The sequence below is a fragment of the Delphinus delphis genome, chromosome 3 (assembly GCF_949987515.2).
Source record: "Delphinus delphis chromosome 3, mDelDel1.2, whole genome shotgun sequence".
Taxonomy (NCBI): domain Eukaryota; kingdom Metazoa; phylum Chordata; class Mammalia; order Artiodactyla; family Delphinidae; genus Delphinus; species Delphinus delphis.
In genome coordinates this window covers 62,841,429-62,855,561 of record NC_082685.1, presented here as the reverse complement: position 1 = coordinate 62,855,561, position 14,133 = coordinate 62,841,429, and the positions used below count along the sequence as shown (strand labels likewise).

Genomic DNA, 14,133 nt, shown 5'->3' with positions numbered 1-14,133 from the left:
CAAGAAATAGATAAGAGTCTGGGGGCTGGGGTGGATTTTAAGGGCCTGCAGGGCAGATAACAAGAAGTTTTGAGCCAGATGTTAGTTGTGCGTTTTGGGACCTGAAACTTCAACATGGGGAAGAGAGACTTCTGGGGTCAGATGCCTGCCTTTGTCCAGGCTCTCTTTGGACTGGGCCAGAGCAGGGTCCATTTTGCTTTGACCATCATGGACCTATAATGGCGATGGAGAAGGAGGAGAAGGCCCCTGAGTAGTCCTGCCTTAATCAGTTCTCACTTTAACAAGTGCATACAGACTGGCACCAAAAAAGGTGACTTTTTTCACGTTTTATTGTAAAGTCCTCAGAAAAAGAGCATTTACAATGACAATACTTTATGATAATCTGTGAATCGTCTTTATATCAAGTGGTACTGCAAACACATGGTGTGTCCAATACTGTGAAATACATCAAAGTAAACACAAACTTATCTCCAATGCCACATACAGTTGCTGTGTTGGTACAAATTTCTACTAAAGTTGATGTATTAAAAATAATTTATATATATTTTATAAATAAGGAAAAAATTCACATGTATAGTAATTACAGGAGGCCTTTTGAGAAGTACCAGTGATTACAGAAAATATATTTTGGAGTCTACACAACTGCTCAAAATAATGTAATCTGCCTCGACATAAGAGATCTGGAAGTTTTCTGAGGTGGGGGAGGATGAGAATCCTAACGGGACAAATTGTGTGTGTGTGTGACTGTATATCTCGAGGGTCGTTCACTACACTATAGCATGAACGCAGCGTGTGTGACTACAGCAGCAAAACTCCATGCCTAGTCTGCTTTTAGATCATCTCACACGGCCTTCAGGAAGCACGAGCAGCAGGGGAGGGGGAGATGGGGTGCGAAGGGGCAGGGCCAGGAACGGAGAGGAGGCTGGTCAGCCGCCGGAGCCAGGCAGTCAGGGTGTGGGTCGGGGGCACCACAGAAAGCTGTGCTGTGGGTCTGGGATGGGGGACTTGCAGACCACTGTCCCTCACCTCTCTGAAGCAGCTGAAGTAGCAAGGGACAAACAACTCTTAAAGCTATGGCCGATGTCACGCTGGGCAGTGCATGAAGGTTTAGATTTAGGAAATTTTCTCATCTGAGAGCTCTTGGGCCCCATATCCAGCCAATGATGGTTGCCATTCCTCAGAAATGATCTTGAAGACAGTGCCCCCACTGGGCAGCATTGTCTGATCCCGCCTTGGGATCCCGCCTTGGTGACATGTGCGTGTCACTGGGCTGGGGGTAGGGTCGACTCGACAGTTATTGCTTTGTGGCATGCAGACTGAGCCCTCTACAGCCCTCCAGGGCATGGCCTGCTCCCTGGGGCCACAGCAGAAAGGGATGGTCCCATGTTAGTCAAGGTGAGCTTGGAAAGAGGGGTATGTGAATTGCGGTTTGTCCAAAAACCACGCACATGCTCAACACTCTTGTGCTGGCTGAAGAAGCCTTGCTGTGAATTTTGGAGGTCAATTCCTGCTCTCCCCCTATCTTCCGTAATTTCACACATTGCTTTTGGTTAAATTCCCAATGCTGCTCACAGGTCCAAAGGATGGGTGAAACCGTGCTTGCTGGGCTCCAGGTGTCGGCTGCGTGGCTGGTGCCTAAACCCTGAAGGCCCAGATAGGATGCTCAAATCCTCAAGTGGCTCGGCAGGTAACCTGGTGTAGACAAAAGCAGGAAGTGGGTTGTAGTCCACCAGGTACTTGGGGTCTTGCAGTCACACCTTGAGTATAAGCACTGTGTATTTCCCCCTTGAACTTTTTTAAGCCCCTCTGTTCTATGATCTCTTGATTTTGGAGAGAAATCAAGGCAGTTAGTGACTTTCTTGAACAAAACTGCTTTCCCTATGTGCCAATCTGGGAGCAAATAGTAACATCTGGCCCTATGAGTGACTTTTCACTTGTACCCAAAGCAAGGAAGCAGCATGCAAAGGCCACTGGGGGCTGGTGTGGTGGTCCGGTGAGTTGCCCCTTGAGTTGTAGGAGTGGCTCATGAGCAGAAGGCCCCAGGCTTAGGAAGGGAGCGGGAAAGGCAGAGAGCAAAGTGAGGATGGAGGGAGGTGTAGCTCAGCCCTCTAAGGGCTTGGCTGAGATGCTATGGTCTCTATTCCCGTCTGACAGTTTCTGTCTGATAATAGCCAACTTCCCTGACAATTCTGAGTTCTCGCTTGTCTTGGTCACCTAACTCCAAAGGGCTGTGAGCTAGGGTTTGGGGGGTGTGATTTTGGGTAGCAAGCGTCTATGTCCCAGTGGGTTCTGATTGCACTTGGAGTGGGATCTGGGGTCCTGGGTGGGGGAGGATGGCCAAGAACTTTGCCATCGATATCGGCATCGTTGTCATCCTACATCACCTGTCTGGCCTCCTGGCTCAGAGGTGCCAGGTGCAAGTTGGAGGTGCCGGGTGGAAGAAGGAGGATGTGAGGTAGATTGGTGGATGTGTAGGAGGGCGTTGGGAGCAGTATCATTGCTCCTGGAGGCTGGCTTCTGAAGAGGAGGATGGGAGAGTGAGCTGTGGGATTTGGTAATGAAATGGTGCAGTGTCCGTGGTACCTGAATGAAACACGTTGTGAAAAATGAATGGATTACTATTTAAGCCCCTTGTAGAAAAATATATCCATCATGAAGCTGTTTCACATCTCAGTTCTGAAATCTCCTTTAGTTCACAGGTTATTTGGTCAGCAGAAAAGAAGTGGGGGCCACACAAAGCCAACTCCAGGCTGCTTTCCTCAGTGAAGACTCAGCAGTTACAATTCCCTGGGGCAGCAGGCGGTTCTTGGCTTTATTTGGGCTGGAGTGCTGTCCTCCAGGGCACTCACCTGGATCTGGGAGGCTGAGATGGGGGCGGGGGCGGGATTGCAGGGACTGAGCTTCTGTCTCCCGTGATGCTATCTCTAGGTCACAGAATATGAAGCTTGGTATGAGTGTGGCCCCAGCCTAGACTTTACAGGGCTCTTCCAGCTACTTCTGGGGGCTTGGGGAAAGTAGCAGGACCCTCAAATGACTTGGAGCCTTAAAAAAGGGGCCTGGGCCAGCACCAGGCAGGGCTCGCAGGCTCAGTGTTACTGGGGCTGCGATGATGGCATCTGCCTCACTCTGTGTGTGGTTCACAACCAAGCTTACTTGCACAGAAAGTCCATGCAGGTGTCTAGAAGCAGACAAATCTCTCTTCCCACCATCAATCCGTGGGTGGCTGCGTGGGCTTTTGGACCGAGAACCTCCATGTGGGGTGTTGCTCACTTGAGCAGAAGGAGAATGAGGGCCTCCAGTTCAAATCTTTAATGTCACCGTAGGTGTCGATTACTTCTGTTAGTCTGAAAAAAAATCTACTTTGAATTTTTGTGAAATGAATTTTATTTCAAAATTCAGTAATTTTGAAATAGTTCATCACGTAAGTGGCTATGGGGGTGATTCTTTTGGTAAAACGAATACTGCTTTAATGTGAAATATTAGTAGATAGCCGATAATTTGTGTTCATCAGAAGGATCGCTGGCTGTTGTGATGACTTCGTACCCCAGTGGCTTTCAAACTGTGTTTCACGAGCCTCTGCTGGGGCTAATGTGTGGGAGAAAGGGGCAGGTGGAGTCCTAGCCAGCCCTTCAGTCGGTTGCACTGCTGAAAAAACATTGACTTTCCTTTGTGAATTTGCAAATTTCACAGTTTTCAGGGCTGTGATTCCCCTCTCCTATTTAATTGTGTCTGAAATGCTGGCAGCAAGACCTAAACTGGCCATCTCCAGCTTTGCAACTTCACAGGTACGACAAGAGGCAGAGAAGCTTTCCAGACACACTTAGAAGTGGAAGGAATTGTGGAAAAGGAACAGGTGCCGCTGAAGTCACTCCCCGTTGAAAAGGCCAGTTGGGACTGGATTGGTCTTTTACTCAGCAGTCCTGCAGTCCAGAGGGGCCAGTGTTCTGGCCTGGCAGTTGGTGGACTCTTCTTCATGTAGGCTCAGAGACTTTCTTTTTCTTCCAGGGGCTGCCACAATTCAGAAGATGTTTTCCAAAGGAAGAAGCTCACGAAAGTTGGAGAATTTCAGGGATAGAAGTGAGACTTTGGAAGAAAATGTGTCAAGACATTGAGGCAGGAATAAAAAAAAAGGTGAGATGTGTTTTCTATCCCAGTTATTGTGAAACTAAATATTAGGCTTTTGAGGTCAGTTTCTTCAACCTATACCTACATATTGTATCTTAAAAATAAAAAATCTATGAATGTATTTGTCTAGGCACACCCTGGGAGTTGTTGGGGACAAGAGTTTGGTGGACTGAGATGCATGAAACACACTAGAGGATTGGCCAATGTCGGGAACTCTGTGGTGGGCAGGTGGGTTGGGCAGTTAGGCGGGAGTGAGAAGCTCTGTTTCCAGTGAGGCAAGGTCTGTGTCTTCCTTTCTCTGAAAGGGGCCATTCCTCAGCAGCCCAAGAAACTCATGGCCAAGTTGGCAGGTGAAGACATCTAACCTAATGTGTCTGTGATGGGACCACCTCTTCCAACTTCAGGTGGCTTGAAAAATGACCCTTCAAGCCAGAAGGCATACAAATGCGATTTGACCACTGATGTGCACGAGAAGGAAAGGGGTGTTTTGAGAGCCCAAGGGGGCCTCTTCCTTGCTGAGATTCTCTGATATGGGCTCTCTTCATGGGGCTGTTGGGCTGTACTTCTTTGATGCCCAGTGGAGAGCTTACCACAGCCTGAGACATTTGGGAATAATGCAGCAGTGCCAGCCTGTATCCTTGTGTATTACTGGGGAGAGAGGGACCTAAGTGTAAGAAACACTGAAATGTGCTGTCTGTGCTATGATGCAGGGACTGGGGTGGCCAGAGCTGAGTGCGAGGGCCACAGGGAGAAGAGAAATGGGGTTTTAAAAGGGATAGCCTAAGGAACCCGCCTGAACCCCACTTGTATCCTTCGGGTTTCTGCATTGAGCCTGGAGGCCACTGTTCTGCAGGCCGCACACACCTTTCCAGGCAAGCCTGGTCTGCCCTGAATCTGGGGTACTGGGCTGGCTAATAAATGTCCCCCTTCAGTAGTGAAAAGCAGGCACGCAGGGTTTGTCTTGGTCTCTTGGGGTCCCAACCCAGAACGGAGCCTTTACCAATGTGGTGGCCTCATCTGCACTTGGGGGTGTCCCTGGTGCAGAGGAGCACGATTGCTTGGTGGCCATTGTCTTCTTTCTGCATGTGGGGTGGTGACTCTCAGAGCCATGGCCTAAGGCAGGGAGGAATACAGCTGGACCTCGGAGAGCATCTTTCTGCTTACTAGCATTTGAGATTATAAAAAATTATTTTTTAATCAAAAATTCCAAAATAAAGTGAGTGATTTCCCCATCCCCCAAGATGCAATAAGTCTTGTTGGCTCTCCCTCAGGCTTACAAGAAGTCAAATGGAAAGAAAAGCAAGAAGCAACTGCGAAGGAGAAAATGAGGTCCAGAGCGAGGGCGATGTGGCTCTCACGCCAGGAGGGAGAGCCCTGCTCCGGGGAGCCTGTGTCTTCAGGCCACATCAGGGTGAAGTCTGGCCGGACCCTGGAGAATGACTAGGCGAAGGCAACCGACAGAAGCATCCGCCTGGAAAGCAGGAGCTCCTGGTTCCATGGCGGCCCAGGTAACGTGGCGCGTAGCTGGGCGCAGAAATGATTCCTTTACACGGCAGCATATTCTCATCGTAGCTCAAGGCAGAAATCATACGTCCTAAAGAAAAACCCCCATCTTGTTAGCAGCGCATACCTTATACTAGGAAACTTGCAAGGAGACCAGTGTTGAACCACAAAGCGAATACAGGTTTTTGCTTTTGTCTGTAAAAATGTACAGGGTGCCTGCTTGGGGCTGCGGTGTCAGTACCAGGCGGCGCTCGTGGCTGCTTCATACCTCGCCCACCCACACCACTGTGGTCCCTCCCTTTACTCCCGCCACCTCACACCGCGGCGCGTTTTGTCTCGCGTTGATGAGAAACAGTGACTCTCGGGCCGGCGTGAGGAGGTACTGCCCGAATAGCCCGCTGTCCCTCACAATCCTGCGGGGCCCAGCCCAGGCTCGGGCTGGCCCCGCGGGCGCGGGCGGCTCCTTCAAGCCCTTCAGCATGCCCGTCTTCCCCGTGGACAGCTCCAGGAAGAGCAGGTCCGGCTCTGTCTCTAGCGTGGCATAGACGTAGTACTGGTCGCCCTGGGTGAAGGAGGGCTGGAAGGCCACGTCTGAGACGCCCTGGCTCACTTTCAGGTCATAGAGGGTCTGGATCTCCCCCCGCAGCGTGATCTCCTGCACGTGAAGCTGGGGGCTGCTGGAGGCGGCGCTGACTAGGAAGCGCCCATCGGGGGAAATGTGTGGGGTGCCGGTAACGTGGCCGTTGGGGCCGACCACGGCGTCCGTGACACTGTCGAGCAGCAGCTGCGGGGCGGCTGGAGAGGAGCTGTGCTGTCGGCACTGGATGAAGAAGTAGCCGCCCAGGTGGGTGTGGGCCATGGCCTGCGGCAGGCAGCCGTGGCTCTGCAGCCCGATGGTCTTGAGGAGCATCAGTGTTTCCAGGTCGACTTTGTGGACTGCAGGGTCAGACTTGTTGAAGATGAAGCCGAACCTGGGAGGAGACGCAAACTGAGGTCAGAGGTCAGGAGGACTTTTTGGGTAGGGGATAGGTCATTTGTCTCAAACGATGGCATCCTTTCTCTTTTCCTTTATCATAACCCTTTGGTGACTAACAGCCTATTAATAAGATCTACCATTCTGCAGGAGATGGCTTCATAAGCGATTCATCTATGATCTCAAACCAAATGCAGCTGAGTTACAAAACGTTCCTGGATTTATGCTCTTGTAATATGCACGCATCTTTAGAAATGGTAAAGGAAGAGCATAATTGTGCCTCAGCAGCTTCTGCCTCGGGGATGCCTTTGATTCAGCTCCCCAGAGGCCTTGTGGCAGCTGGGAAGTGGCGGGCCTGTGGCTGGAGGGAAAGGACAAGAGGTGTCTGCCCTGACTCTGCCTGCTAGGAGGACAAGAGAGGTGAGTCTATATCTGAGGTGGTTTTTGGACTACCGGCTGGGTCAGAACTTGGGGATGCAGGTGCAAGAGAACAAGGACAGATGTCCTGTCCATGCTCCCTTACCCTTGGAGACGAACGTGGGTAAGGGTTGAGGGCAGCCTCTTCCCTGGCCACGTTGATGATGCTGGTCGCAGGAAGCCCCTTTGGGCTGGGGCTAAGGACAGCTTTTACCTTTACAGCTAGATGGCCTGGCCCTGCTGCGGTGCCCTGCTAGCTGCAGAGCCTGGGGCAAGCTGCTTGCCTCTTCAAGCCCCTGCGAATATAAAGAGGGTAGTTCCTTCCAAGGGCTGCTGGGAGGATTAAATCCAAGAGGGAGCTTTAGTGGAAGAGGTCAGTAGGTGGAAGCTGCCATATCTGGACTTCGTGAAATTCCTCTTTGGAGGCTGGTTATGAGCTGCAGAAGGGCCTGATTCCAGGCAGGACTTCCCTCTGATCGTGAGAGCCTCTGCCTAAACCCCTCACTTGCAGAGGCCTTTGGGTGCCGTGTACACCTACAGGAGCAGAGAAAAATCTCTTCCACGATTTTCTCTTGAATAACAAGCTGTGCCTCAGAGTAGGGAAAATGCCCACTTTACAGCATCTTTAAAGCATCCTTAAAGGGCTAGAGCATGGAAAGAGCAGGAAAGAAAACCCCATGCTTATAAGAAACTGTAATGCAGAAGTCACACAGGCTCTGCAGAGCCTGAGTTTGCATGGCTCCTGGCTGAATTCAGCTTCTTTGAGGGCTTTTACCATTTACAACCATTTTAGAGGCTCTGTCCCAGGTATTCTCTGCAGTGAGGTAGGGAGGTCATAAAGTGGTTACTTTCTCCCTTGGCCAAAGATGAATGGGAGAGCCCTATTTTTACAAGTCCAGCTTCAGCTTGCAAAAATGAGTCATTTCTCCCTGGAAAAAGGTGCTTGACGTCAGAGTAAAGGAAGGCATAAACACTGCCACAAGACATTTGGGTCTTGATGACTTTATAAAAGGGCACGCTCAGTCTTCTGGCAGTGGTGCCTTGACAGAAAATGTCAGGGGTTCTCTGAAATGAATAGGGAAGGGGAGTGGCCAGGCTGGGATGAGGCTTGCAGTCGAGGCCATGGCTGGTATTATTAAGCTATTCTTTTGGATGGTGGCAAACCAGACACCGAGGAAGCCTTGTTTCCTTGCAGGCCCCTGCATGGCTGCTCTGGGGACTCCTAGAGGAACCACAGGTTGTGGTTAGCAGAGAATGAGGCCAAACGGGGCACTGAAAGGAGACCCAGCTTTGCATTTAGTCTGACTCTGCCAGTTCCTGGCTGTGTGACTTTGGCCAGTGTCTTAACTTCTCTGGGCCTAAATTTCCTCATCTATAAAACAGATTCGAGACCGCCTCTACTAGTTTCTTGCGTCTAGCAAGGAGAGGGTACTCAATTAACCACAGCTGTTTCCCTCTTTCCTCTGCTGTCCTCACCCAAGTGTGAGACTTCCTGACCTTACTGGGCCCCTGAGGGCATTAGGAGCTGGGTGCCTTCCTTAACTTTAACAATTAAGGACTGGGGATGGGGCCATTTCTCTGTCCATTCCTGATGGGTTCCAAAGCCAGCCCAGGAGGAGTGGGGGAGAAAGAGAAAGGAGCAGGGCCACCCCGGGCGAAGCTGCCCTGTGCAGGGCTGAGCTGGGGCACGGAGTAGGTTAGGGCATTGCGGGCCAGTCTCACCTGATGTGGTTGATGATGAGGTTTGTTGGAGGAATGAAGAAATCGTCCACTCCTGCAAAGGGCGTGCGGATGAGGTGCTGACCCTGACCGGTGCTGGCCTCTGTGATCACCTGCAACACAGAGCGGAAGTCCTTGTGAGGGCCCATCCCAGCGGGGCTTGGAAACCTGCAGACACATGCACGCTCGGTTGGAGACCCCGGCAGACAGGCTGCTTGAGAGAGAGATGATGGGCAAGTCACCGTCTTGGGTGGGGGGCGGGCCAGGAGCAGAGCGGGAGCTGCTTGGGAATGGCGTAGGCAGGGACCCATCCTTCCAGGGAGGGGAAGTGGGGAGACAGGAGTGAATGCCTGAATCGCTCTCTCCTGCTCGGTCAGGCCTGCCCCTGACTGACTGTGGTGCATGTTGTCAGCCACCGTGATGTGACAGCAGAGTGAGGACCTGGAGGGGCTGTGTTGGGGCTTCTGAGGGAGGGTCCTCGGAACCTAAGCATCTCTGCTCAGAGACAGCCTCCTCCACGACAGGGAGTCCCACCTTCTCAACACCTAGGCCACCCTGGGAAAGGCGGCGAGGTTTTAAATAATGAAAATGCTAAACGCTGGAATCGTTGACTGGCTCTGTATTTTCCCTTGATGCCAGGCACCTGGGCTGGTTTGTTGAGAGTCTCTGTCATATGCGCCTCACAGAGGCGCTCTCTGAGAACTGACTCCATAATTTATTAGAGAAAGCAGGCATCCGGTCAGAGGTGCTGGCCGTGTCATTTATTTTATTTTTTATTTATATTTATTTATTTACTTATTTATTTAAACATCCTTATTGGAGTATAATTGCTTTACAATGTTGTGTTACTTTCTGCTGTACAACAAAGTGAATCAGCTATATGCATACATATATCCCCATATCCCCTCCGTCTTGCATCTCCCTCCTACCCTCCCTATCCCACCCCTCTAGGTGGTCACAAAGCACCGAGCTGATCTCCCTGTGCTATGTGGCTGCTTCCCACTAGCTATCTGTTTTACGTTTGGTAGCGCATATATGTCCATGCCACTCTCTCACTTTGTCCCAGCTTACCCTTCCCCCTCCCCGTGTCCTCAAGTCCATTCTCTACGTCTGCGTCTTTATTCCTGTCCTGACCCTAGGTTCTTCAGAACCACTTTTTTTTTTTTAGATTCCATATATATGTGTTAGCATACGGTATTTGTTTTTCTCTTGCTGACTTACTTCACTCTGTACGGCAGACTCTAGGTCCATCCACCTCACTGCAAATAACTCAATTTCGTTTCTTTTAATGGCTGAGTAATATTCCATTGTATATATGTGCCACATCTTCTTTATCCATTCATCTGTTGATCGACACTTAGGTTGCTTCCATGTCCTGGCTATTGTAAATAGAGCTGCAGTGAACACTGTGGTACATGACTCTTTTTGAATTATGGTTTTCTCAGGGTATCTGCCCAGTAGTGGGATTGCTGGGTCGTATGGTAGTTCTATTTTTAGTTTGTTAAGGAACCTCCATACTGTTCTCTATAGTGGCTGTATCAATTTACATTCCCACCAACAGTGCAAGAGGGTTTCCTTTTCTCCACACCCTCTCCAGCATTTATCGTTTGTAGATTTTTTAATGATGGCCATTCTGACTGCTGTGAGGTGATACCTCATTGTGGTTTTGATTGGCATTTCTCTAATGATTAGTGATGTTGAGCATTCTTTCATGTGTTTGTTGGCAATCTGTATATCTTCTTTGGAGAAATGTCTATTTAGGTCTTCTGCTCATTTTTGGATTGGGATGTTTGTTTTTTTGATATTGAGCTACATGAGCTGCTTGTAAATTTTGGAGATTAATCCTTTATCAGTTGCTTCATTTGCAAATATGTTCTCCCATTCTGAGGGTTGTCTTTTCATCTTGTTTATGGTTTCCTTTGTTGTGCAAAAGCTTTGAAGTTTCATTAGGTCCCATTTGTTTATTTTTGTTTTTCTTTCCATTTCTCTAGGAGGTGGGTCATAAAGGATCTTGCTGTCATTTATGTCATAGAGTGTTCTGCCTGTTTTCCTCTAAGAGTTTTATAGTGTCTTGGCCATTTCATTTAAATGCCTGTGATTAGGATGCTGGGGAGGGTTCCGGTTTCACAAAGGGGACTTGCTGTGAGAAGTGAAGAATTAGTCCCTGTGTTTTGTACAAATTGGTAGTTTGACAGAGCATGCTGCCTCTGTTCCCCTGGAGGTACCACTTTCTCCCCTGCGTGCTTGGCAGGAAGCGACTTGAGCCATTCCTTGGTGTGTGTCCCTGCTGTGTCTGTATCAGGGAAGGGCACGGTGGCAGCACAGAACAGAGCCAAGTGATGTTTGGGGTTAGACAGGACGAGAGCATGGTTTGGAGGCCCTGCCAGAAAGCACCCCCGTGGTCAGGCTGGGCTTTTATCCATCAGCTACTGAGGCCTTGGGCACAGGCAGGCTGGAGACACTGAGCCAGCCATCCTGTGTCCTCTTGCTTTCTGCATGTGCTCTTCAGCCTCCAAGTTCCAGGTGATTGCCCAGAAGGGTGGCAGACCTGCAGCCAGATGAGGGGCTTGGCCAGCTTGTGGGCAGTTTTGGCTGGAGGACCCCAAGGACAAGCCCAGACCCTCTCAGCAGGACAGGAGGCAGATGCCAGACCCTGACCAGGGAGGGGAGACACTTCCTGATCTTCATGTTGTGGCCATTTATACAGAAGGAAGGATTCAGATTTTTGCAGCCTGAAGCTGAGGACAGTTTGTGATGGGGCTTTGTGACTCACATGGCCTCGAGCTCTGGATGCTTTTGCCTTTAAGAGTGGGACTGCCTTCTGCCTCTTACTTTAATGACAAGACAAACAGCACCTGCACTGCTTCTCGGGCAGCTTTGAGGCTTTAGTTTTTTGGATCATGCTTCCCTTGAGGGTTCAGCAGGCAGAATGCAGGATTAGAATGATGAGAGCTGTGATTTTCAGTCTTGGGGCAGCTCTAAAGTTAGGTTATTTTCCTGTGATTTAAAAAAAAAAAGCCAAATGACACTTCCATGGCAAGTCCATGGGAAAAGCTTAGGACTAGGCATTAAGAAAATATCAATATTAGGAAACTGGATCTTAGAGAGTCCAGGTGAAAATGCCAGAGAATTCCAAGAAGCCATGCAATCATTGCTTGATATAAGGTCTGTCATTTTAGCTTATAATAGAGATGGAAAATTATAGGCTGTCAGCAGTCAGTGTCATTCATGCATCACCACCCTGACACCCTATATTCAGAGGTTACTTCATCAAAACCCGGTGTCATGGGCCACCGAACTGATATGGGCTAGTCAGCCTCATTTCTCCAATGAGTCATGAATTCCTTCTTGGCCTGTGTCCCAGCGCATGGCTGGGCACATTTGTGACCAAAAGATAATTGTTGAGCCTCTCAAATTTCCTGGCTCTAGGGGCTTGGTTCAGGAGATGCACATAGTTGGCTGGGTATCAGGAGATGTAAGTTAGTAGTGAGTGTGGGGTAGGGAAGTCTGAGCATCTGCTTCCGAGGAGTGGACAAAACCAGATGAGAGGTGACAGCTGGGGAAGGGCAGGGTGCAAGATATCGAGTGGGATGGGGAGAGAGGCAGCTGAAAGCTGGGAGTGGGTGGGCGAGAGCATGATGGGCAGGACTCGAGACGGTGCCAAAGGTTCTAACACTGGCTCCTGGGGCAGGGCCTTGGTGGAATAAGCCTCATTTATAGAACCACCTTCATTTAGTCATAGCAAAGCTTGTTTAACCAATTCCTTAGTGTTGGATATTTAGAAACATTAAGATGGTATTTTCAATGTTTTGCAAATATAAACATTGCAGTAACACACAATGTTGTAGCTAAATCTTTGTGCCCATCCCTGATCGTCACCTTTGGATAAGTTCTGAGAGGTCAAGTTGCTGGATTGAAAGCAATGTTCTGAGGCTTTTGGTTCACATTTCCAAATTGCTCACCATAAAGGCTCTGCCCACTGACATTTCCAGGAGCAGTTTCTGCAAGCAGTGGTTTCCTGAACCCTAGTCCACAGAGATGAAGGTAGGTTTATTCAATTTATTTCATTTTTTTGTCATAGTGCATTTCTAAGACTTTCCAATTATGGTGATGGTGGGCATAATGGTCTAATTCCTGCTATTAATTAAAATGCTTTTAGTGTTTTGTCATTTAGGCAAAATTTCCTCTTGGTTTCTTGGAAATAGTCTTCATTATGTTTATGTCTTCTATTCCTATTTTTAGTTTTTTTAAAAAAATTAAGAATGTCTGCTGTATTTAGTTAAATGCCTTTCCAGCATTTACTGAAAATATTATAGCTTTTTTTCTGTTTTGTGTTATGAGTAATGTTGACTGATTTCCTGAGAGTGAACCATTACTACATCCCAGGAATTTGTTCCCTGCTCGAGCAGTTAGATGCATTGTTGGACTCTATTTTTAATACCATGTTTAGAACTTTGCTTCTGTATTCATAAGTGAGATTAGTTGATAGTTTTATTTTTAAATTTTTTTTGAATTTTTGAATTTTATTTTATTCATGTTTTTATACAGCAGGTTCTTATTAGTTATCTATTTTATACATATTAGTGTATACATTGTCAATCCCAATCTCCCAATTCATCCCACACCCCCACACCCCCCAGCAGCTTTCCCCCCTTGGTGTCCATACGTTTGTTCTCTACATCTGTGTCTCTGTTTCTGCCCTGCAAACCGGTTCATCTGTACCATTTTTCTAGGTTCCACATATATGCGTTAATATACGATATTTGTTTTTCTCTTTCTGACTTACTTCACTCTGTATGACAGTCTCTAGATCCAACCACGTCTCTACAAATGACCCAATTTCGTTCCTTTTTATGGCTGAGTAATATTCCATTGTATATATGTACCACATCTTCTTTATCCACTTGTCTGTTGATGGGCATTTAGGTTGTTTCCATGACCTGGCTACTGTAAATAGTGCTGCAATGAACATTGGGGTGCATGTGTCTTTTTGAATTATGGTTTTCTCTGGGTATATGCCCAGTAGTGGGATTGCTGGGTCATATGGTAATTCTATTTTTAGTTTTTTAAGGAATCTCCATACCGTTCTCCATAGTGGCTGTATCAATTTACATCCCCACCAACAGAGCAAGACGGTTCCCTTTTCTCCACACCCTTGCCAGCATCTGTTGTTTGCAGATTTTCTGATGATGCCCATTCTAACTGGTGATAGTTTTATTTTTTAATACTAAGGAGTTGCACATTTTTTTCCATATGGTCTGGGATAGTTCAAATGATATTAAAATGATCTACATTTGAAAGGTTTGATAAAACTTGGCTGTACATTTTTCTATGGTAGATCTTTGATCTTTAAAAAACCTCTTCTCTGGTAATTGTTCTATTTCAAGTTTTCCTTT

General features: G+C 48.2%; 1 protein-coding gene across 1 annotated transcript in view; it reads right to left on the bottom strand.

Annotated features, from left to right (window-relative positions):
* Window positions 1–5,367: 5,367 nt before the first annotated feature.
* Window positions 5,368–14,133, bottom strand: part of FSTL4 (follistatin like 4) — a 431,462-nt gene continuing 422,696 nt past the window's right edge. The window contains exons 14-15 of the mRNA XM_060006937.1: window positions 8,741–8,850; window positions 5,368–6,599 (exon numbers count right to left, since the gene is read on the bottom strand). Of these exons, the coding sequence (XP_059862920.1) occupies window positions 5,891–6,599; window positions 8,741–8,850 (819 nt within the window). The 3' untranslated portion in view covers window positions 5,368–5,890. The remainder of the gene's footprint in view (window positions 6,600–8,740; window positions 8,851–14,133) is intronic.